Below are 26,247 nucleotides of genomic sequence, written 5' to 3'. Positions count from 1 at the left end.
AACCCTCCTAATGAAGGTGCCTTCACAATGCCATCTTTAATCTTACTAAAGGCATTTTGACATTCTTCCGACCACACATATTTGGTGCCCTTTTTCAATAGATCTCTCAAAGGAGACGACATTGCAGAGAAACCATCAACAAACTTGTGGTAGTACTCCGCCAATCCCATGAACGAGCGTAGTTGCCCCTTGTCAAGAGGTTGGGGAGCACTCACAATGCTATCCACTAAAGACTTCCTGGGAGCAATACCATTGCAGGAGATTTTATGCCCCAAGTAATCCACTTCCGTAACAGCAATTTTGCATTTCTCCCTCTGTACAGTCAGACCCGCTTCATTGAGTCTGACTAACACTGACCTAAGTATCTTATCATGTTCAGGACCATCATTTGCAAATATCAGAAAGTCATCTTGAAATACTGTTACTTTCTCAAGGCCTTTCAATACCGTTTCCATCACTCTCTGAAATACGGATGCCACAGAGGCTAAACCAAAGGGCATCCGGTTATACTGGAAAACACCCTCAGGAGTGATGAATGCAGTCAAGTGTTGACATTCTTTAGACAACGGAACCTGATGATAGGCAGCAGAGAGATCTATTATGGAAAATAACTTGGGTTCTCCTAGAGTGGACAAAACTTCTGAGATATTCGGTAATGGGTGTCTCTCGACCACTATGTTCTGATTGAGGCTACGTAGGTCGACACACAATCTCATCTTACCATTGGCCTTAGTAACCAAAACAACTGGAGACAACCATTCCGTAGCTACAACAGGTTCAATCACCCCTTTGTCAACCAAGCTATTTAGCTCCTCTTTAAGTTGTGCTCTCATCTTCAGTGGTACCTGTCGTACCTTGTGTACCACTGGTTGGGCATTGTTCTTAAGTCTGATGTGATGTTCAAACTCTTTAAGCCTTCCCAGACTCTCAGAAAACACCTGTGGAAATTCCTTGGTCCAAGAGTCCCCCAACTCAGCAATGGTGACAGGATCCGGTGCATTGGCTTGTACCCTTAAACCCAGCTTCCTCTGCACCTCCCAGCCTAGCAGAGAGGTCCCTTTTTCCGCCACAAGGATCGTGGCTTGGCATATTCTTTCCTTGTATATAATTTCTGCCAGAAATTCACCCAATATATTTATATCAGAGTCTGCATATCCACACACCCTGACATTGGTAGGCCATATAATAGTACTGCTCTTCCCCAGAATGTTTGTCAATGTGTCTTGGGATATAATGGTCCAAGGGGAACAAGTATCAACTTTCATTTTGAACTCAATTCCATCCACTTGAAACTTGTCTACGGGACCTTTGGTCATCCCAGACATCTCTGAAATCTCGAATATGTGTCTTGGGGTGAATTCTTGAGTGCCGGACACTTCTTGGATGTTGTAACCCTTTCCGATGCCGTCTTCATTATTGTCCACTGGCCTGAACTCGATACTATTGACAGCGTTACCCTTGCAAACATTGGCAAAATGCCCTTTATTCTTGCACTTGAAACATTCCGCATATTTTGCAGGGCAGGAGGGATAGTTCATACCATGTCTTGAACTGCCGCAACGAGAACATACATTTCTTGCATTTCCTCCTCCTCTCTTGACTGTGGAAAGGCCAACTTTCTTCTTTTGATTAACAACACAAACCGAAGACGATGGAGGATTGGATTTGTCAATCCTAAGTTCTTTGACAAACTCTGAAGTCTGCTCGATGCTTCTTGCTAATTCTACTGCCTCATCCAATTTCTACTGCCTCATCCAATTTCATATCCTTTGCAAGAAGTTTCTCCTGGACTCTCACGTTATTGGTGCATCTAACCAGCTGGTCTCTGATTAGGGAATCAGTCAAATGTTCAAACTCGCAAGTGTAACTCAGGGATCTGAGGCAAGCAATGTAGGACTCCACAGACTCCGACTTCTCTTGGGCCCGCTGGAAAAATTTGTGTCTCTCAAAACTGATATTCTTCTTCGGTTCAAAGTGGTCCCGAAGTTGGTTAAGGGCAAACATATATTCATCCATGTCACCTGCCTCAGGGGCATGGTGTCTGGAAAGTCCATCAAAGATTCTGCGTCCTTCTATACCAAGGTTGTGTAGGAGTAAGGCCCTCTTGCGCGCAGGGGGAAATCTCTCCCCGCCCATCGCCACCAGGTAGTTCTCAAACATGTCCCTCCACCTGTCCCATGTAATCGGAGCCCGGCCTGGTTCACTCAGAAAGGGCAGGGGAGGTGGAATGGAGGCGGCCATGGTTACAGGACGATATTCAAATGTAGATTTTTTTTTTTTTGTTTTTTGTTAATGGTGCATACACAGCACACAATTGGTCCAACGAAGCTGTTGCATGAAGTAAGAGGGTAAATGTAAAAACAAAAACAACTAAAAAATCCTTCTTCCTTTTCCTTTTTTTTTTTTTTAAATAAATAAATTGCAAGAATTGCAGTCCACTATTAGCACTCTGCTAGGATCTCTGCAACCAAGTGATTCCGCGTTCTATTCTCTGTTGCCGGGCTTGTGAAAGACGTTGCTAGGAGACAAGATGTCACAATGGGAGGACCGGGGCGTCTGGAGGCCAGCACGTCATGAGGTGGGCGTGGCTACCCAAGACACTTGAGCCGCGAGCGCTCGCTCCCGGGTCCGCGCTGCGGCTCGAGCTTCGGGCAGCGCTGGATCTGCGCAACACCCCTCCTGAACTTGGGGCTCGCGCGGGACTCCGAAAGCAGCAGCCGCTGCACCAACGGTCAAATTAAAGCCGGGCTGCGGCTCGCGCTGGATACGCGCAACGCTCCTCCTTGCCTCGGGGCTCGCGCAGAACTCCAAAGCAGCAGCCGCTGCACCAACGCTCAAATGAAAGCCGGGCTGCGGCTGGCGCTGGATCCGCGCAACGCCCCTCCTTGCCTCTGGGCTCGCGCAAGACTCCCCAAGCAGCGGTCGCTGCACCGACGCTCATAAGAAGCGTTTCCCACTTGCCTGAATGCCGGGATTCAACTCCACCTCCTGCCCGCCTCTCGCCTGCTGTCCCTCTCGGAGGAGGAGATCCTGAGCTGTCGGTGTGGAAAGGACCGGAGACCAGAGGACATCAGGTGGCCCCAGTCAACATGAAGTGCCAATCCTCGTCGCCAATGTTAAGTATGGGTCCACGCAGTGATATATGTATATTGAAGTCCTTTATTAAGTATCATTCAAGGACAGCAGGTACCCGTTCAAGAGGCAGGCTCCAACTGACCAACCTTAGAATACACAGTGAAACTAAACACTCCAAATAGAACTACATGACATCACAATGTTACTCTTATTGCTGAAACGTATTGTAATGTAAATGTGGCACAATAATAACACAGGGAAGATTCACCTCAACACTTGCCCTTTCCAGTGAATTACTAGTTCCTGTTTAACTTAGATTAGATAGAATATTTCTTATGAATGACTCGACCTTCAATGCAAGGATGAGCCCAGCTGACCCACGTGCACCTAGATCGACTGGGAAGCAGCAGCCAATTAGCGCCAGACATCCCCTATGGAGCAGGCTGAGCTATATATTCCCCCCCAACCAGCGATGTCATTTTTTTACCCTATGTAACGTCGTCACTGATGATGCGTTTGCCCTTTTTAATGTGCTGCCCGTGAAATCTTTTGCAGAGCACTCTCGGACAGCAGAGTTATTTGCTGGCATTTTGGATTATATACACTTTGTTATCCTTGCAAAACTATCTCCTTGCTTTATTCCCTAGCAGGGTGTCTTTATTTTTGGGAGTGGATGTCAGAGGTCTACAAATTCAACACCAATGCATAATTGTTAAAATGCGTCTGCATGCCATATGAGATTGCTGCCCAAAAGGCCAGATTCAAATGGAGGTTGTGGACAGCTCCCATTTTAGTTGTTGAACAAATACCCCAAATACTTTCAAATCTGCCAAAATGCTAAGATAATACACGCTAGTATGATGAATGTTTGGGTAAAGACAGAAGTACGCTTCTGTTTGGAACTTTCAGATGAGGCAGCATATCAGTTTTAAATTGGTACACAGGCTCTTGCTGGAAACAAACCTCTCTAATCGGTGGAATACCACATTTCCCCCATGAAAGGACAGAGGGATAGTTTTATCTGAAAGAGATTTTATATTGATTGAATACACACTTGTGGATGCTAGAGCAGCTGGTGCCAACAAACCACAGAGAAAAACAGAATTGGATCCCATAGATTTCACATACAAGGATAAAATCATGCAAATCACGGTTATAAAAAGGTGTGCAACATGCTAGTCACTAAATCCGACAGTCCAACTTGAAATGAGGAGCGCAGTCTGGGGTCACATTTCCATGAACAAGTAGGGGACTGTACATTGGATTCTGACTGCAAGTTCAGCAAAGAGAATCAGTGTATTGTGCTCCCACTAGGGTTCTCTCAGTTCGTAGTCTGTGGAGTAAGAAGAAAATGGATGTAGAACCTTGAATGTGCTGCCATCATACATAGACTTCAATGTCTCAAAATTGCCTTATTGAGAGTTAGCCACACGTGTCTATTTGCTGTTTGCAGATGCAAAGTTCAACCTCAAATGCTCAAAAGATGCCATCAGAAGCTCAGTATATTAGCTATATGCAGGGTGCAAGTTATAATTAAATAAAAGGTTTAGAAAAATAAAAAACGCATTACTTTTTGGTAGCATCCAAAATCATTGTCCCTTTTTATTTTTACACGGGGCCAGCGTGCGTATGGGTCTAGCCCAGCATTCCTGAGCCCCACGCAGCACATTGCTCTTCAGTCCTTTTTGATCGCCAAGGTCGGTAGACATTAGCAACTGAAGGGTACTTTTTTTTAGTCACTACAGTGAGTAACTTGCTTACTTCTGGTACTTTTTTTTAGTCACTACAGTGAGTAATTTGCTTACTTCTACGTCCCTTCCCTTTTCCTCCATAATTCTGGGAGATTCCGAAGCACTGATGTATAGATAACGGGTGGATGAATTACTAGTGAAAGAGGTTTTTGAGGACTGGCTAACCGAACTGAGAGTCAGCCCTAGAACTTGGGTCAAGACACAAATGCTTACAAAACGTAGAGGGAGAGGCCCAAGTGGCCACTTGGTGATGGTTTCCTGTGGAAAGTACTTCTGGAATGCCACAGAGGCAGCTTTACCCTGCACTAGAGGTGCATGGGTGCCCTTGGAAGCCTGCAGGCCTTTGTACTGTGTGGGCTTCCATAATACAGGAAACTATCCAGCTGGAAAATGTAGCCTTAGTGGTTAGTGTTCCTTTTTTGGCATTCCAGAATGTTACAAAAAGATGGGAAGATGTCCTTTGTCCTATCCAGATAGTACTTGAGAGCCCTCCTCACATCTAGGCTTTTCCGCCGCGTCTGGAGATGGGTCTGGAAAAAGCACTGGCAGGGTAATGGATTAATGTGAAACTCTGCAATTATCTTAGGGAGGAAAGAAGGATGTGTGTGAAGAACCACTTTCAGACTTGAGATGCTGAAGAGGAAGATGCCAAAGACTGAGTGGAGGGTAGCTGTTGCCACCACCATAGCACAAGGAATGGGGCATGTGGTTAAAGAAATTTCATTAGACGTTTGAAGCCTGGAGCATGCATCAATCTTTTTGTTAATGCGTTTGCCGCAGTGCGATTTTTCCCACACCTTTCTTGCCTCAGACAAGATGTCGTTCTGAAGGAAAAGGCACAAATGATCCAGTGCTTTTAAATTAAGTGTCCCTGACAAAACCCCTACCAGTGAGCTAGGCGGTTCTGGTGTTGGGATGTCCAAATAAGACATAGGATCAATTACACAGTCATTAAACACACTGATTGACAAAGGCAGCTCTTTCTCTTCCTCATGCGCATATGCAACACCCTTATCAATGGGACATTCAGCAGGAGGAGCCAAATGCGGAGCATGTGAAGCAGGCTCAGGTTCCTTTGGCTCAAAAGGTCGCTCCACCGGTGGTGGAGGATGAGGAGGAGGCGGCGGCAGTACTTTTCACTGGCCTTGGAGGTTCATGTGGCCTGGGGAAAAACTTTGCGGAAGAGGTCTTTCAAGTAGGTCTTCATCGGGTCTGAATGCATCAATTTGAGGAAATGGCTGAAAAATGCATCAACTGAGGATTATCTTGGCTGCGGAGTTGGTATCGATTTGCTGAACGGATTCGGTCTCCACGATTAGCTTGACACTGGCTGCCAAGAGGGTCCCACCCCCAACCACGGATCCACAGAGTGTCACAGTGCCGAGGTAGGAGGAAGAGAGACTGTCAGTGGTAATGGCATTCTCATATGCAGCGTCCAATCCACTCTTGGACTGAGTGTCCCTCCCGAAAGATGCAGACGGCAAAGACTTTGGCCTGTTATCAGAACATGTAGCAGCTGAAGGTGCAGACAAACCAGCTGACATCGACACCCGAGGAGCCGCCATTCTGAGGCTTTCTCTGGTAATGTGCATCACTGATTCATCTGGAGGCACAGTGGTTTGGCCATTATTTTGATGCTTCCTTAGCCCTTTTTGAGGGATTGTTGGCTGAGCCAGTAGATGTAGACTTTGGAAGAGCCTCTGTAGGTTTGGTTCCCTCAGTGTGGCCGGCACCATGTTTGAACTCTTTATTAGACGTCTTAGTCCCTTTATGGGGAACCTCAGGGGTGACACCGGTATCTTAAGCCCTCAAGGGGGGCACCTCAGCGGGGGACTCCGGTATCCAGTTTAGTCCCCGAGTGGGGCACATGCTGGCAAGCTCTGGTGATGCTAGAGTCAGGACGACTCCTCCCTGTGTATTGTCACCCACAGGAGTGACAAAGCAAAGCGCTTATGCTCCAGCACAGGAGGAGGAAAAGAAACCGACCGCAGCACTGGGGCAAGAAGACAAATTGAAGGACAAGAAGCAGGATGAGAAAAAAACCTGCAGGTGCTGAGGATATCTCATCCCGAACAAACTGAGAAAAGGACTGAAGGACGATGTGCTGGGCGGGGCTCAAAGGCGGTGCTAGAGCCGTCAGCGTGCTGCCCCCAGAAAAACACTTTTTAAAAAAAGGAGAAGGAGAAGGTTTTGGGATGCTACCAAAAACAGCTCCGGTGCTGTCCCGAAGGACAGAATATCCAACAAGTATGGAGGAAAGGGGGCAGGACATAGGAGGAACTATAAATCCATGGACAAGTTTTACACTTCATGCAGAAATTAACTGCTACCATGAGCAGATGTTACCCCACCTTTCTGTTGATGCTGCATGAGGAAGCCATGGTCGGATAACTTTCAGACAAACAAATAAAACACATCACAGGTTCTGGGTGTCCCCAACTCTCTCCTCTTCTGGTAGGTTCTGGTTGTACCCGCCCCCACCATAGACAGTTTCTCGATGTCTCCTCCCCTTTCTGCCTTCCCCCATCCTCATGTACAGACTTTCCCCAGGAAGCATCTAAATGCCCCAACCCCACGCATTCCCTGGTAGGTGTGAGTCTTCCAAACCCACCTCATCTACCAGGCAGTGTCCCCACCAGCTACCTCCTGTGGCAGCTGGTGAATCTTTAATTGGAGGGCCGTAAATGTTTTTTCTGAATGTCCTGGAGTGACCGAGAATAAGGGACAGGGGGTTCCCTAAGACTCATTTTTAACTAGTTGTTTAAAATGGTGAATTTTACAGCATCTGTGAGAAGGTGGGTAAAATGCCACTTTTTGCAATCAGTTTTGGGTGGTATCACGTTAAAAAACAAAATAGATGCAAGTCACCCAACAGTGCACAGTATCATTTTCCAATGAATTTTCATGATGCCTTTGCCCAATCATAGGGCAGTACATAAAACATTTTCATGCTGGCTTTGCCGAGGTCCATGCAAGCTGCTCCAATATATGCCAATATTACCGTGCGATGACTTGCAGCCAGTAAAATAAAAATGTCATGCCACAGAAAGTATATCCAGACTAGCTATACCAACATAGGGCAGTGTACCACGTAATCATACTTAGGTTTGCTTTTCCCCTTGATGCCCAATGCAGAAATGCCACGGTACAATAAGAATGTATGGCCATACTGGGGTCACCCATGTAAGCTAGTCTAGCTACATAATAAGACTCATGTTTGCTTTACCCCTGATGGCCAGTAAAAAAATGTCATGCTGCAGTAAAAGTATATGGAGACTGGTACCACCAGTGTAGGCCAGTCTAGCCATGTAATAACACCATGTTTGCTTTACCCTATATTTAAGTATATGCAGACTGGTACTATTACCACTAATAATATTGACATTCTGCATATACTTTCTGAATGTGGCATGGCATTTCTAATTGGGCCTCAATGGTAATGCAAACTTGAGCAGGGTTATCACGAGAATAGACTGGCCTTTAGGCCAGATTATCCATGTGACAACACTGCTCACATTTGCTTTAACCTTGATGCACAGTAATTATTTTTCATCTGCATCAATGGTAAAAGATGGCAGGCCCACCACTAAATTAGGGGCCCGCTCCCCCTTCTCTCACTCACACACACACACACACACACACACACACAACACTCTCACCTGTGCATTCACACATCATTTAGCAAGGGGACCGTGCAACTCTCTCTCCCCATCCTTAGTGGCAAGCTGCCACTGCCTACCAGCCACCACCACCTCTAGCTAGCTAGCTGTGGATGTTCCCGCTCCTCGTGCTCTGGGTGCCCTCCTTCCCTAAACCTTTCCCACATTAGTTGTGCACTATTGTAATTTATCAACAACCCCATGTTGGATTCTGAATACAAATTCAAGTAAGATATAGATTTATACAAATGTGAAATCCACCAGAATCCATACCAATAGTTGTTTTAATTTCATGAGCCAAAACCTAAAGCTTTCTGCATATTGCTCATGGTGCAGTGTTGCTTCTCTGCACGTATTTGCAGTGCGCTTACAATTTGAAAATATCAGGTTGCTGCAAGCAGGATCCTAGTGAAAAACAACTCAGCAGTAATCGCACTTGGGAAGCCCCTTAACAGGAGAAGCTTACATACGGCTTTATTGGCTTGCAATATGATGGAGTGGGATAACACACCAACCAGAGTCACAGGTCAGACTCTCAATGGTTTGACTAACAATATCATACTTCCAAGTTTAATAAAAAAAAAAACAGTAACATGAATTTTGGAACAGCTGTACTTGCTGTCATCACCAAGATACGTTTGAGCTTGTAGCGTGTGATAAAGAAGCATTCATAATAAATAGCTCTTATCTATTGAGGGCGACATTTTACAATTTGGTAGCACTAGTTCCTGTGCTGCAAGTGAAAACAATCCTATATCTTATCCGCCCTGCCCTTGCTATCCTTTATATTTAATCTCCCTTCTCCTATATTCATTTTACTCCACAAGACTAAAGTCTTGATATCCTAGAGCAGGGACACAATACGCCCTAAAACTCAGAACAAGGATAGGTGCTTTATGACCTGAATGGGGGTGATTCGGCGCATTATAAAAGCTCAAGAATGCATAATGAATTAGAAAACGTAGCTTTACCGTTACTGCTTTAGCAAAACGATGGATCTGAATAAGAGGGTTTGCAGCTCTCTTACCACGTGCAGTGTACATATAGTGAGAACCAAGTATATGCTAGCCAATGGCTTACCATCTGCATGCTCCCTCTCAGTACATCACATGCAGTATTCAAGCGTAAAGACGAGTTGGGCAGAAAGTGTACTGTGTGGGTGACCAGTTCAACAAAGGAATAAGGAACCAAGTTCTGTCTAGTAGGCAAGATAGGGAACAAGGCTCTTTGCAGTTCCTCATTCATTTTCATAATAACCCAGATTGGGAAGGCCGTGAAGAACTAGCTCAATCAATATGACTCATGTGGCACCATTTGGGATGAGAAGTGCATGCTATGCATGCAAACAATCTAATTTAACACGACTGTTCACGTGCACTTTGGCAGGCAACCCGCAGCCTGTTCTCTGAGCAAACAAGGCACACTTTGATGCACATGACTGAGGTCCCTTAATTTAGGACGTTGCATTTCTATATTAATGTGGGAGCGCACACAGGTCCCACTATAAGTAACAAAATGATTTTGAGATTTGCATTAATTGGCAAATAAAAGTACACATTCAAACAGAACAGTTCGTCAAGTGCAGACCGCTTTCTATGAGGAATTGTTTACAATGCTTTATAATATGTTTTAAAAAATGAAGGGTAGCAGCAACAACCGTATACATCATTCTGCTAAAGCTTTACACGATAAAAAAACTGAAGTAAAGAATTAAATTGCTGTCTATATATATACACAATGTATTCGAGGTACCTTCATTTTCAGACGCAGGGCACTCTACTTTCAGGACCAGGTCAAAGGTCCTTTCTGGATTTTCCCTGAAAAAGAAATGGATACATTAGTGGAACGTGTAAAGTGAGTGAGGTAACATGCCCAGAGTCAGTTTTGCAGAGAATTACATGCATTAACTAACACACTATACCACACTGCCTACACTGCGAAACTTATTGCCCTCAGCCGACATTTCTAACTCCCCAAAACTGCATCACTCTAGCAAGGGCGCTCATTCTGTCCAAGCTAGATTATTGAAATGTACTCCTACTACGTACCACTAAGAACCACCTTACCAAAATGCAACTATTGCAGAACAAAGCCCTAAGAGCAGCATTTGGAATCAACAAAAGGGATCACATATCACAACATAGGAGGCACACTGGCTTCCCATACAAGCCAGAATACACCACAAAACACTTACCTTCACTCTAATTGCCCCTATCTACCTCAATCAATGCCTCATGTGCAAATCGGCAACCAGATCTCTCAGATCCAATTCCAACACCCACCTACACATTCCTCGCTTCAAGAACTCTAGAACAGGTAACTCTAGTTTTCCGGTAGCAGCGCCCAGAATCTGGAACTCACTTGTTTCAAACATAAGCAATGAGCCTTCCCACATGCACTTCAAGAAATTATCAAAAACCTGACTTTTAACAAATTCTAACCCTCGGCAACTATGTATGGAACCACTGCTTGACCTCTAGGCCACCAACCCAGAACCATTGTATTTTAATGTCTAATGTTATAACTGCTCTGATTCTAACCGTGTTTACATTGTAACCAGAAAGCTTGTAAGTATCCTTGTAACCTACGCAGTGACACCCCTTGGTTTGGGCATATTATCAAATGCAATAAATAAATAAGTGATTGAGTATGATAAATATTGTTTAGAGGCACACAAGCACTGCCTAGAGTCAAGCAAGCATTGCCAAAAGTCAAGCAGATATACATATTACTGAAAGAAATAAATGGTTGAGAAATGAAAACCTGTATGCAAAAGAAACTTGGAATAAGGGGCAGCAGATGCTTTGGTCAGTGAAACAGTGAATAGGTTCCCTAGCAGGAGAGTGTACTGGGAAACTTATGATGGCTGATGCAACAGAAATGGAATAGTAACTGAGTTTCGGAGCAGGAGAGTGTACTGGGAAGCCTATGTTGGTCTTTGCAAGCTTCCACAGGGAGGAATCAGCCAAAGACACAGATATTAAAAGACCAAATGTGAGATTTGGCTGAATTGACTATTCATTGTCAATGAATGCTACTATTTTTTAAGTAGTATTGAATCTCTGGCACAATCTGTTACTAACCCTCACCCATTTAAACTGATGTTTGAAACAGCTTAAATTCTGTGCTAAGCCTGCTTTGGCTTAAATGAATCCTCACTAGGTTCTACCTTTTCTTTTTTAAATGTGTGTACAAATCTATGAATAAATACATTTTATATGAAAACTTTTTCTTTGTGACCCTCTATAGCTAGCATTTGCTAAGACTAGCTCCCTGCACCTCTTTGCCTACCTCCCATACACGGTTAAAACAGAGGTAGCTTATGACTCTTCTCTTTCTACTATAGGATGCCTTTTTGAGTCAAGCCCCCCTTTAACAAAAAAGAAGGCCCCTAGCCCACCCCTCTTCTTGCTTATAGGAAAATACATCAAATGAAGGTGGAAATGAAAAATGAGGTTTTGCGATTAGAGAGAGAGCTGGCTGCAGAAAGGCAGACTGCGTTAATGCAGCAGATTCAAATGAAACTGTTTAAAGATAAGACTGACAGGCTGTGGCTGAGAGGGCAGCAGTCAGAGTAGCCCGGTATAAGTATAGGAAAAGACGGGGAGGGGTCAACAAAAGAAAGGTGGCAACTGTAATCGCTACCGCGGGTGTGGACTGGGATCCGGATAAGTGGGATGGTGATATTTTTGACTCAACCAGTCTAGAAAGTAGTTCTGCAAATGAGTCTGACCCCAAAATGGAAGTGAAACAGAAAACAGTGGCGGCTAAGCCCGTTAGAAGACGGCGAGCAGGACCACACCCGCAGAATCCTGCTGGCGGAATGGTGGATTTAACCACGCTGGAGGATTACACATAGCAGGAGGTTGGGGAAATGATTACCCGTTTGAGGCAAAAATCAGGGGAAGCTTTATTGACATGGATGGTGAGATTGCTAGACGGGGGTGCTGCAGGATTGTTGGTAGATTCTACAGATTCACCGCATTTTTTACCCCCGTCAATTGACACCAATGTACAGGAGGTCTTAAGGGCAGGACCGCCCCCTGACGCAAATGGTCAAGATACACAGGTGTCTTTGTTGCATCTGGTAGCCCAAGCATGTAACCGTAAATACCCCATTACCACAGATTGGCCTAGCAAAGAAACTAAGTGGTATATGTTGAGAGAGGCAATTCAAAAAGTCAGAGCATGCTATGAAAGAGGCTATTCACACACATGCTCCTGATCACATGGGAGCCTTGCCGCTCTCAGTTTCAACTCGAAACATGGTGATTAGAACTGCGCCACCCGGATATAAAAGTGTCATTATGACTTTGCTCGTAGGTATGACGGGCAAAGCTACTTATGAGGTAGCGGATGCCATTCGGCAACTTGCAGATTTAGGGGAGTGGGATAAAGAGCGATAACAAGAGAGAGAGGGGCGTAGTGAGAGAAGAACCGAAGGCAGGCGGCAAGATAGCAGAGCCTCCCGAGTGTCCCGAGAAGACATGTTTTTGGCTTTGTTAAAAGATGGTGAGCCACACGAAGAAATTGATGGCATTGAAACCAGAGTAATGTATGAATTATACAAAAAACCAGGACTTGCAGCCAAAGAGCGCTATAAACAGGTTAAGAAACAAGTAGTCAACATGCCACAGGGGGACACCTCACCTTCTGCTCCCCCTGCGGAAGAAGACGAAGGGTCCATGGGGACACCTTCCCCGTACCAGCCAACATACGCTGATTTGAGAAAGGTGGTGAGTGCGATGTTAGAGAAGGAGTCGAGTCGCACTAATTCGAAGTTTGACTAGGACTTCGGCCAAGCTCCAGCAGCGTCTGCCCACATAAAAGTTGATAGGTGGCCTCATGTTGATGTTAAGATTTTTTGGGTGCCAGGAAATACACAAGGGGTGCGAGCATTGATAGACACCGGGGCGGAGGCCTCGTTGATTCATGGCAATCCAACACAATTTAAAGGCAAACAGTTTACTATTACAGGTCTAGGGGGAAAGGAGACCCCCTTCAGTACAAACAAAAGTGGAGATGAAAATAGGCAATTTGAATAGGCAGAAATACCAAGTGTTGATAGTCCCGATACCTGAATATATAATTGGCTTTGACATTTTGGAAGGGTTAACCTTGGGACTTGGCGGTAAAACGTACCAGTTTGGGGTGAGTGAATTGATCTGTACACCCATTACTGTAGGCAAATTGAAGATGCCCCCAGTGCAAGTGCCGGTGGCAACCAAGCGGGTAGCAATGAAACAATACCGCATTCCTGGGGGGCACAAGGAAATTTCAGACACCATCAAAGAGTACGTGGAGGCGGGTGTATTACACCCTATTACCACCGCATGGAACAATCCTCTCTGGCCTATTAAAAAGGGAGATGGGTCGTGGAGGATGACGGTGGATTACCAGAAGTTGAATAAACACACTTCTCCCTTAGTGCCCGCAGTCCCAGATGCCATTACCTTGATTGAGAATGTCCAAAAGTTTGAGGGGACTTGGTATGCAGTGATCGATTAAGCCAATGCATTTTTCTCTGTGCCAATTGCTGAAGAGTGTCAAGAGCAGTTTGCATTTTCGTGGAGTGGACGTCAGTACACTTTCACAAGGCTACCTATGGGGTACATACATAGTCTGACTATCTGTCACCGGCTGGTGGCAGAGCACTTAGACAAGATACTGTGTAAACCTGACATATAAATCTCTCATTACATTGATGATATTTTGATTCAGGGCAAGGATGAGCACAGTGTGCAAAGCCAGTTAGATGTAATTATGGAAGGATTCAAGAAGGAAGGGTGGGAGATTAACCCAAATAAAATTCAAGGTCCAGCTGAAACAGTGATATTCCTAGGGATTCAGTGGCATCATGGACATCGAGAAATGGTGCCAAAAGCCCGACAGAAAATACTTGAATTCACCACTCCAATGAACAAAAAGCAAGCTCAGCAGTTAATAGGGCTGTTTGGGTTTTGGAGACAGCACATTCCCCATTTAGGGCAGATATTGGCCCCCCTCTACAAGGTGACACGAAAGAAATATGAGTTTCCGTGGGATGAGGAGCAACAGAAAGCCTTTGTGCTGGCGAAAGACACCGTGCAGCAGGTGCTTGATTTATGGCCATTGAAGGAAGGCGAAGTGGAATTAAATCCGTCTGTACAAGACAATTATGCTAACTGGAGTGTGTGGCAGAAACAAGACAGGAAACGTGTGTCATTGGGGTTTTGGAGTCGTAAGTTGCCCGATGCTGGTAACTCGCACTCCGTTTGAGAAGCAATTGCTGGCGTGTTATTGGGCCCTTGTTGATACAGAGCAAATGACGGTGGGCCATGATGTATTAATGAGACCAGAAATACCAATCATGCAATGGGTACTGAGCTCTCCTAAAACGCATAGAATAGGACATGCCCAAGAAGCCAGCATAATTAAATGGAAATGGTATATTCAAGACAGAGCCAAATCAGGAAGGGTGGAGTTGCAAAATTATATGAACAAGTATCCAACATACCGCCCTCAGATTACATACCACCGGAAGTGCCTGAAAAACCTGAGTCTCCCGTGAAATGGGGAGTACCTTACAGCAATTTGACCGTGGAGCAAACAGAGCATGCTTGGTTCACGGATGGCTCAGCTCGATAAGTGGGAACGGAGCGGTACTGGAAAGCAGTGTCGTACAATCCCAAGACAAATAAAGATGTTGACAACGTCAGGGAAAGGGAAGAGCAGTCAGTTTTCAGAGCTTTACGCAGTTTACCAAGCATTGAAACAAGAGACCCCTGGTCAATATTATGTGTACACAGATTCATGGTCAGTGGCGAATGGATTGGCAGTGTGGTTGCCAACTTGGCAAAAGAATGGGTGGAAGATTCATTCAAAAGAGTTGTGGGGAAAAGAACTGTGGCAAGATATTGCAGAAATGTCATCACAAAGTGAAGTCACTTTATATCATGAGGACGCGCATTGTGCCACAGACTCATTATAATGTTGGTTTGATTCTGTTGCAGACGAACACACCTCAATTTCATCTGTGGATGCAGAGGCTCAGGAAGACGATTTGGAGGGTTTGGCCAAATGGGCTCATCAGAAATGTGGGCACCTTGGAGAAAAGGCTACTATCAGGTGGGCACAAGCTTGAGGAATCAGTCTTCCTTTAGAAGTAGTGAAAACCATCATTTTGCAATGTCCAGTGTGCCAACACCAACTGCATAGACCTATTCCTCAGATTGTTCGAGGTACATTGCGAAGAGGAAAATTACCAGGTTAAATTTGGCAGATTGATTAGATTGGTCCCATGCCAATCAGTAGAGGTTGTCAGTATGCATGCACTATTGTGGATACATACTCAGGATATTTGATGGTTTTGCCGTGCAAACATGCAACACAACTGAACACCATAAGGTTGTTAAATCAGATCATAGTACATTATGGAGTTCCTTTGCAGATACAAAGTGACGATGGGTCACATTTCAAAGGCAAACTCATTCAGGAGTATTGTCAAGAAAAGAGCATTGAGTGGTTGTATCACTAACCTTATTATCCAGGTGCTTCAGGGTTAATTGAACAAATGAATGGGTTATTGAAAGAACAGTGCGCAAATCTGGAGACGGCAATTTGGCAGGCTGGCGTGATCGTGTGTTTGATGCAGTGCAAGTATTAAACAATAGACCTGTGAATGAGCATGAAACTCCTTTGATGCGACAAACGTCTCCTACTTTACAGGTTCAACCCAATTCAGTCAGAGAAACACTATTGTACTGGGAAACTACTCCAGGTTCTTTAGCTCCCTGTCGAGCAACTCTAGAGTCAGCAGGGATAGACTTGCATTCCCATGAAGAAATCAGATTAGACCCGAGGGGGATTGTTGTAATTGAAACAGGGATTGGAGTACAAATTCCTCCGGAGCATATGGGATGGATTGCCCCTAGATCTGGCCTAGCATTGAAGGGAGTTCAAGTGTTGGGAGGGGTAATTGATGCTGATTACCAATGCGAGATTAAAGTCATCCTAATGAATAGTGGGGACCAATTGTTATCGATCCACAAGGGTGATCGAGTGGTCCAATTGATCATTATTCCTGTTAAGTTGTCCATGATTAAGAAGGGGGAGCCTCCTACAGTGTTAACTACCCGTGGGGATCGCGGTTTTGGCTCTTCAGACAGTATGGTACCGGGTGCAAAGGTGTGGGTGGAAAAGCCAAGTGGCCCACCAGTGCCGGCAGATGTCATTGCATCAGGCAAAGATCAAGTAGTTTTAGTCATGGAGCCTGGTAGAAAAAAATGGCAATATGTGCCCGCAGACAAATGTTACCTGAGAGAGTGATGTGCAACACTGATATCTCTTTTCTGGGTTTCCCTTGTAGATCCTGTGTCTGGCTGGTGGAATTGTGGTACTAAATGGACTCCTTTTGGGAGAGTTAAACAGTCTGCTGCTACCAACGAAAAATGTCACATTGAGGGATCGCATTTCTCAAGTGTCTCAAGATCGTACTGTGAATTGGTGGGATTGGTTATTTTCATGGATACCTGATATTGGGGGTACACTATGTTACGCTTTTGCTTGCATTTTCATTACATTAGCTATCATAATAGCTTATTGTTGTTTTATTCCATGTATTTCCAATTTAGTTTTAATGTTTCGTAGGTTTCAGAGACCGGCTCCTTTGCCACCAGGCTATGGAAGGTAAATATCCAAGGGTGGAATTGTTATGCTTGAACTAAAATGGCGCTGGTGCACAGTGCATTCTGGGAGCGCTCAGAGCCATGATGGATATTTACTTCATGCCGCAGTAAAAAGCTGCACACATTTTGCTGAGTGTTAGATTCACGGTGCTGAGGAAAACATGCTTTCCAAACCTGGTATGCGGTCAAGGACATTTCTGCTGGGAAAGCTAACTTTGTTATTGTTTCTTACTGTTCTCCGTGGAGCGTGTTTTTAGAGGAGAGAGCACTCTGCTCCTTGAGGGTGGCTGTCGATTGACCCAGCTGGCAACTGACGGCTGCTCATCAACTGCGCAAGTGCCATTTCCAGAAGGTTTGAGAACTGCCACCCCTTTTCAGAGTGTGTATATATGCGGAAACCCGGAGGTGGTCAGGTGAGACTTCAGCCGGAGGAGAACGCTTACGTCCGGCACTCCTGTGAGCTGTGGTGCTCTCGGCCTGGCTGTTCCCGGGGTCTTCCAGCCGCTTCTGGGCGAGATGAGGAATCCTGTTACGCTCACGGTGATGTATTTCCTTTTGAATTCTTTGCTTCTTCTGTGATTTATGTCTATATTATTTCTGTGAGTTATTTCTATGTTATTACTGGTTGCTTCTAAACTTTGAATAAATAGCCGTATAAGTGCTGATTATCTTCTAAGAGTGTGTGGTTGCGAGTTACTGCGTCTTTCTGCGTTCAAAGTATTGGCTCTATAATTGCATTGGTGATTTATGTTTTTCCGTGCACTCTGGGGAGAGCAATACAGAACTGTAGCAAGATAACTATCAAGCAGATACAAGTAAGGTGCGTCAGTTGCGTGACCTGTAATGGGTGGACCATGTGGTCCAACAACTGCGCCTAGACAGAGTACACCCACAAAAGAAAAAGCCACTTTGTGATTAAATAAAGGAAAACCTGCATGAACTGAAATTGAGGAACTGAACTTTATAAATTGGTGAAAGGTAACCAAACCAGAAGAGCTCAGAAGTATCTCAAGGAATTGTGTTATTATGCAACATTGAAAGACTTGAAAGCTTGGGGAAGGGAACACCTCTTTTGGTAACTTGAACCATTTGAATCTTGTGAAAGTGGTAAAGGGAAAAACCCTTTTCTCCAGAAGAGAGCTCTGAACATTTATTTTAAAGCACTTCTCATTTGATACTGACATCTCTACAAATTACAATTAGATGCGAGGTCAAGTATAGGCTTTGGACTTCCTGAAACAGACTATTAGTTTTATTTAGGTAGGTAAATCCCACCTTATAATAGGGCAAGTGAGGCCTTTTTCCAACCCTCCTTCGTTTGTTAATAAAACATTATAGCCCAAATTATATTGAGTTGTCTGGATTTCCTTCATGATGCCTTCACACAAGGCATTTGGCAAAGGAACACGGCATCCATGTTCCATTTGCCTCAACAGCCACACCTTCCTCCCACACAGAGAGGTCAGCAGTAGCTGTGCAGGGAGCCCCCCTCGTACTCCCTCAAAGGCCACAGGCACCGCCAACTGTCATTGAACTTCTTCTCACAGTTATGTAGCATTTGCCATGCTGTGTGGTCTGGGTCCAGAACAAGGGAGATGGGTGATGGCAGGGTACACCTCAAGAAATACCATCCTGCCACATAGCAGATCCACGTGAGCCAGACTTCTTTTCTTGTCTAGGTTTACAATCCACAATTTTGATCCTACCACCCAAAAAATACAAATTGAAAACATTCACGCAAAAAATTAGAAAAACAATAAATAAATTGCAGCTCATCCAGCAGGTTATGCTGCATTCCTCCCATCTGTAAACACTGTAATAAACAGTGTTATTATTAGTGATACCCATTTCAAAGGTAATCCATTTTCTTCAAGGCATAGAAACTCCCCTGTGACTGTCTTGAGTAAGGGACTCATACAACTTGCTTTCTGTGGGCCACAAAGAATCCCAGATAGGATTAACGAAACTGATCATTGCTGGCACTGCACGGCCACTCTGGAAATTCCATCACACATGGGGTGGTCATTCCAGAAGGGTTCTGGCTTCTAGGGAGAAGTGTTCAAAAGGATCAGTTTCTTGATGTGTTAGACAATTAACAACAATTCTTTGATGGCCATTCTTGGTTCTTTCCACGTGCACTGCAAAGTAACAAAATAAAATGGATAAGCCAAGCATAAATGTGTGCGAATAGGGTAATAAAAGGGACAAATGGAACGCCAGCCATGGTTAATGGACCTGCTAAGGCTGATGACACTGGAGAGGGGATTCTTGATAAAGAATGTATGAATGATAACAGTGTGTGATGTTTAGAGTCGGTCTAAGTTTCTATGGCAACTGAAAGATTGACAGGCATTAGTATATATGCCATCACTGCACCAAATTATTCTCTTCTCCATATCTTACCTGAGGGCGTTTCCCACGCTCCTCATTTCTTCAATTTCATTTTGGTTTGACCCCTGTTGTGTAATGTTCTGTATTACTCGGTGGTGTATTAACCACCCATATTGCATTGCCACCCTATCAGTGTGGTTACTAAAACATAGTTATATGGTTTTGTAAAAACACTTCTAGACAAAGAAAAAATAAAGCCATTATTACAGTGCTCATCCAGTACGAAATGTTATGAAAAAATCTGATAATAACATTAGAATGTGGACGATGCAAGACATTACAGTATCAGAGTTACAACATTGCAACACACGCATCTTGGGCAGAAGACTGGGCAGACGGAAGCCTAAGCAGTGACTGTAGCGACAACATTGCTAGAGAGCTCTGAAGATGTGAGCACAAATAGGCATCTATTGTACTGAGGAATGGGACCGGTGGTGTGGTCAAGCAATCTCCCTCACCCTTCCACCAATGCATGGAGTAGGACAGTCAGAGTGGAATGTTTCAGCTGTGGGAGGCAGGGCACAAAATGCAAAGATCCCCTTTCCATGACCATGCTGCCAGTGACTCAGACAAGTAACAATTCCCCTGCATGAGGTGGGTGTTTGACAGACTTCAGATGGTCTCTCCCCTCTAGTTACATGGCTTCTGAAGATGGAGAACACCTTTTAGCGCTGGGTCATTTGGTAAGCTGGAATCTAACAGTTTGTTTTGCCTGAGTGGCCAGGCCCCTTCCATGGATTACAGGTTGAGGGAATTCTGGTATGGTGGGTGGCATACCTCCTACCCCAGCAGGAGCTGATGCATGCCTCCTTCAAAAGTCTACTCATTGCAAACTGCTTTCACCATCTGAAGGGAGAATTCCTTCCAACTGGTGCTGGTCAATCATTAACTGGCAAGACTGAGGCCAGCCCCTTTGACATGAAGAGTTGGCCCTCAACCTCTCAGTAAAGGCCAGGATGGGGGGCACAAAGATTTAGGTGTCAGTAACATGCCTTGTCTTAATGTATTTACTGCTATGTCAAGAGCCTTGGTATATGTAAAAGGTGGCCAGGGTGCTAGTTACAAAATAGGCCAAAGAATAGGTGCGAGTAGAAAGGTGAGGGATGGGGGTAAGAGTAATCGTGCTGGGAGTTTTCAAGTGTTCAGGTTCTCCCCTTTTCTGCAGCTACCTTACCATAATGATGGATAATAATAGTGTGGACCTTGGTTCACTGAAAGAGCAAGGGAATGAAAGAGTGGGCCAGCCCACAACCCCACTGAGACCATGAGGAAAGTGGGTGTCTGATGAGTCTTGCTCATGTAACGTGGACCAGTTTCACCATGTTTTCATATCCCACAGCATTCCTTTCCTCTCCCAAATCACTGGTCTCCACTCATTGAATTGGTTTCTTCTGCCTCATGGGGCATGGGAATCTTTCTGTATATGTCCAATCTGCAGCTGCCTTCGAAGTCTGTAGGTTCTAGCGATTAGACGAGGACCCTGTCCCTATATATTTATGGGGTATCTGGCTGATCCTGAACCAGTCATTGGTTGATCTACTGGCCGGCATCCAACGGATTCTGACTGGTTGGTGGTTACTATTTGTTCTCCTTGGCACATTCTGTAGACATTGTTTCAATCAGGGATGGGGTAGCTGTGAACATTAAATCCCACCTTTCAGGACTAAATCACCTTTAGGTCTGGTCTAGCAGCTAGACTCACATTGTGCAGAGGGAAAGAGGTAACCATCTAGTAAAAACTGAGTGTGCCAATGTTTCCCAAACTAGGGAGCAGGTATTGCTTCATCCCAAAATTGAATTTTATGAGGTGGTGTCTTTTGCCACTATCCTTCACTTGGATGGCTCTAAGCTGCCATTTTGAATCCACAGTATGCTCCTCGTCAACATGGAGGAAGCCACCCCATGGACTGGCATTGCCGTTTTCTTTATCTCTTATTCCCCCGAGAAAAAAAACAACATGATAAATATATTTGGCAAACTAAAGACTTCAATGTAGACAAGTCTGTGTCTTTGAGGACTAATCCATCCACTACCAGGATCTATTTTTGACCTCATGGTAACGGTTGCAATAGTGGCTTGTCCACTAAGACCTTAATGCTTCTGTGTTGATAAAATGACAGCGGGTGAGTTGGATAACCATACATATCCATTATCTATTGTAGCATGCTGCAGGAAGGAGGAATACCTTCTTGTCATGGATAAGCACACTGGCAGACAGAAAAGCTAGCATCAAAATGTAAATACTGCTATTGTGCCTAGTGAATTCCAAAGTATGTAATTCAGCAGTTGATGCAAGCAATGTATGAAAAATAAAACCAGGCTGCTGAAGGGAATTGGAAAGGCACATCGTGAATGCTAAACTGAAAAGTCGTTTCATAATGCGCTTTCAAATATTTCAGAGGTGTGCCTTTGAGGTTAAAAAGTGGCTGCACAAGCCAGAGAGGGGGGACCTAAAAATATCTGGGTGAATACTGAAAAAGGGTTGCAGAATTTAACATTGCAGGACAGCTGCCTAAAGTTATGTGGGTGGAACTATTGAAAGTTGGATAGAGATTTAACATTGCCTGACGAGGGATGAATGCTGGTGGATATCCATGACTTAAGTGCCTGAACAGATCCCTGTGCTTACCCAAGAGAGGGTCCTAAAACGCGGATGTGTTTCCTGAGCGCCAAACCCAGAATTCCAAAGTAAGTAGTTTGTCCAACAGAACCAAGTGTGGGGATTTGTTTGATTTAATACCTTCCCCTTAGTTAATGGGTCGGGGTTATGGATGTAGACCCTTCGCATATTTTGATAAATAATCATCCAATTAATTCCGCTATACTTACATAAAACTGGGTGATTCTGTTAATATACGAAATTAACAGAAATTACTCAAGAGTGTGAATTAAAACTATAGTCTATTAACGTAATCGGGTACACTCATTTTCGTTGTCAATCCGAGAATTCCCTAAAGGGAAGGGGTGTACTTGTCTAAAAATGAAATTGCTAACTGTTACCATTCCTCAGACCTAGCCTTTAAGCAGAGGGGTGCTGAATATAACTGAAGATCTGGGTTTTTGTTGCTTGGTAGAGAAGTGGTTTGCTAAATGAAACAAAGCAAAGTTCTAATCGGAAAACACACTCACTCTTGTGAGAGTGTGAAAGGGACCTTGATAGAAAGAGTTTGTATCGGCTTCAGGGTAAAGGAAGAAAGGATTTAGAAATTCAAAATATTAACAAAAGTCTGTGGTGCTAGCATTTTCAAGTGCACAGGGAAATTAAACATACTAAGCGCTGCTTGTGCGAAATTGCTTTTGAAAATCAAAAAAGGATGCAATTGGTTTAAATCTAAACCTTATCAAGAAATGCTAATGCTCATGATCTTGTAATGGTCCAAGGTATTGTTCAATTCTGACATTCAGGTTTTTTATGTGGGACGGGAGGGTTGTAATGTTTATTTGGCCTGTGTTCCGTGTACATGAGACCCGAAAAATTAACTTTAGTATTGAAACTTTATTTTATACTACAGAGAATGAGGCGTGTAATCATTTGGTGCAAATATTCATTGAACCTATTATTTAATAAATATATATTCTCTGTTTCCCCCGGCCTGGTTCTTGGCTTATTGGTGGCACAGGACGGAGGGATCTACGTGTCTCTATGTGAATCATAGACAGGGATAGACTGAATCAGACAAATTATATATTGTTTGCCACTTTAATGAGGGGGGTGAACTTCCCATGTTAATGGTAGTATCTAAATATATTGTTACAAGTGGGGGATCATCAGGGATCTAGCTTGCTATTTATTCATTCTGGTGTAACCAAATTGAGGTGGATGGCAGGCTGTTCGTGCAATTGTTGAAGTACCACTGGCTTGACCCCTGAGAATCAGGGAGTTTTACAGAAGAAAATCGTGCAGAGTAATGCAACATTGATTATGGAAGTCTAATAGGAATAACAGGGCAAGGTTTTTGTTACAGTAAAGGGAGTTTACAAAGTTGCAACAAAAAAACAAACATTTAATAGTCTCTATATATATAGTTACATAATGTTATCCAGGAGGATGACTCCATGGTTCGCTGTAAGAATCAGTCACAGCCTTTGCGACCCCAAAAAGTTCAAAACAAACCAGAGGAATGCCTTCTGTTTTACGATATTATCAGCCTTCAGGAGTGTTGACAACTCCAGATTAACAAATGGGTTCCTTCCAGACTTAACCCGTTAGCCTGAGCAAATAGAGTCTAACTTATCAAACAGGAGAATGGTTCTCTTTTCCTGTCATTATAAAGGTTTTCCGCAGTTCTTGTGACTTTTCATAAGAGTTACTGCAACTCCTTCCAACCTCTCCTCCAAATACTCCAATTGCAAATCTTAGAGTCACTAGAGCCAGGGAGACTAAGCCCAAGGCTTTCCACACCTTTAAGTTCAATCTTGGTTATTCTTGCTTTTCTGGCAACCACTGAGATGAGGGGCATCACTCCTGAGGCACTCTTCCTTGTAAATATTGTGACAAGGGAAATTACTCCCGATGCAGTCTTCAGGGTCAGTAGCTTTAGGGGGGCCACTGTGATGAGAAAAAGGACTCCCGATGCAATCTTCAAACCTCTCCTAATCCCTACCGGGTCTACTATGGCCCCAGTTACCTTCCTGCTGGAGTGACCACGTCACCAGTTCTTCCTGCGAGTCTTGAGTTAGACCGCTCTGCTTTGCTTTGCTTTTCCTTCTGCCCTGCTCTCTGCCGCCCCGCACTGGTCCTGTGGGGTCCTTGATCTTTTGATTTCGGAGCAGTTGTTGGAAACGGTCCACCTCAGCACAGTCACATTACCAACGACAATCTTCCAGCTGCTGGTTGCCTCGACACTCCTTCCTTCTCTGAAACACCCCTCCAACCTGGACTATGTGTCCTCTCTGTCGAGGACTGATCTCTGCAGCGCTCATCTCCACTCCCAGGTTTGAACTTCCTGGGGTTTGCAGCACCCACGCCGACGTCCCCTCCTTCTGTAGTACTTTTTCTCTATATTCTGAAGCTGATCTTCAGAAGCAGATCCCTCCCCGGGGGACTGTCAGCGTCTTTCTCCGATTTCCATGGGTTGATCTCCACGTCTCTCCACGTCTCTCCACGTCTCTGTGGGGCCTCGGCACAGTCTAGCTTTGACGAGGGAGTAAATCGACATCAATCCTTCAATCGTCTTTTTCTCAGTACTTGAGGAAAAGGTATGCAAATGTCCTAGTTTTTTTCTGGTCATATTTTGGTGAGTCTCCAAATCAGTACAGGAGGGATTATTACAATAAATGACCGTAGAACTCTCAGATTGGGTAAATGGTGTTCGTGCCGATCTTAAGGTCTCATGGGTATATGGGTTAGGGAGTTCCATCATGGAACGGAAGTCAACAAACCCATGAGGGAAATCCCTGCCTGTGAGGTCCTTGCACTTTTTACTACTCTGAAGGAGAATTTTGGGTAGTGGCCTCACCTCCCTAGCCTCACAGGGAATGATTTCCCCATGGGGAGAAGTTATGTGATCTCATGATTCATCACACTATCCACATATAGTGCCAAAGGCCCATCTCCGGTGAATATGCACTTTTCATATATGCTTGTTACGTTAAGACCATGGATAACTGTAGTTTCTTTATCCCACTCAGAGACTGCCCAAATTAAAACAGATTGTGATATCACCATCATATACAAAGACCACTGTCCTTGGCAACCCCATTCATCTCCTCTACACTTCCTTTGAAGCACACAGATATATGCCGCCCCGATCACATCCACATTTCACCTTCTGGCAGTTCCAGACAATCCCAAACTGAACACTATCCTCACTCGCTCTCTTCCTATGACCTTATAGAACACATCACCTACCCCATACACATAGCTGGCAAAACCTTGGGCCTTTGGATTTCTATCAAAAAATCATATCTGTCAAAAATCGAATCTGGGTATCTGAATCTGACAACTTTGCAAATCCCTTCCTACTCACTCTGCCACACAGCATTCCCCTCCTACTACACATCTGCCTCGCCCACCAGCCAGATAAATTGAACACATTAGAAACACTGCTTTGGTACCACTCATACCACCTCTCCCCGCCTTCACATGCCTCAACAATTACAACCCCATCATCATACAGGTACTCAACAAACTAACCCCCATAATAACAAAACGCACACATTCATCACCATAAACCACTTGTCAATGGTTCCCCATGAACTGCACTCCACCGCCACCTCCAACTGAACCAATCAGCCACTTACCACCCACAGCTTCCACACCCCCATTCACTGCAGTATGCAACTCCCTCATGGACTATACACAATATCAGATCCGCCCTTGCCTCTGCACTGCCACAACCACCCCTAAACATTCCAACACATGGGACACTTTCCACCACATAGACAAGAGGCAACCTCATTAGCCTCACCAACAAACCAAACAACCTGCACACTCCCTGGATGAGGCATGCCCACCTCAAGCAACATCCAACTGCACCACATCTTCACTCTGCATCATAAACTGTCTTGCACATGACGCAAATCGCCTACATCACTACCCAACCATACCTTACCAGAATCATGGAACACTCATTTTATTGTTCATTTATTATGCGCTTAACACCAGCGAGTGGTTTCAAAGTGCGGGATCGGGATCTGAATCTGAACCTGTGTTGCGCTGTGTTGTCTTGCTTCCAAGACAGACATGTTGCCGCTGAGCTATCC

The 26,247-nt window shown here is 44.5% G+C and overlaps 1 protein-coding gene across 2 annotated transcripts in view; it reads right to left on the bottom strand.

The window, feature by feature from the left end:
• Positions 1-26,247, bottom strand: part of DENND1B (DENN domain containing 1B) — a 2,623,009-nt gene that overhangs the window by 2,521,484 nt on the left and 75,278 nt on the right. For both annotated transcript variants that reach the window (XM_069641511.1, XM_069641512.1), the window contains exon 2: positions 10,238-10,302. In XM_069641511.1, coding sequence (XP_069497612.1) covers positions 10,238-10,302 — 65 coding nt within the window. The remainder of the gene's footprint in view (positions 1-10,237; positions 10,303-26,247) is intronic.

Source organism: Ambystoma mexicanum, chromosome 1q (assembly GCF_040938575.1).
Source record: "Ambystoma mexicanum isolate Mex_15411 chromosome 1q, UKY_AmexF1_1, whole genome shotgun sequence".
Classification (NCBI taxonomy): Eukaryota; Metazoa; Chordata; class Amphibia; order Caudata; family Ambystomatidae; genus Ambystoma; species Ambystoma mexicanum.
The sequence above is the reverse complement of the archived record's forward strand: the minus strand, read 5'-3'. Positions and strand labels throughout refer to the sequence as shown.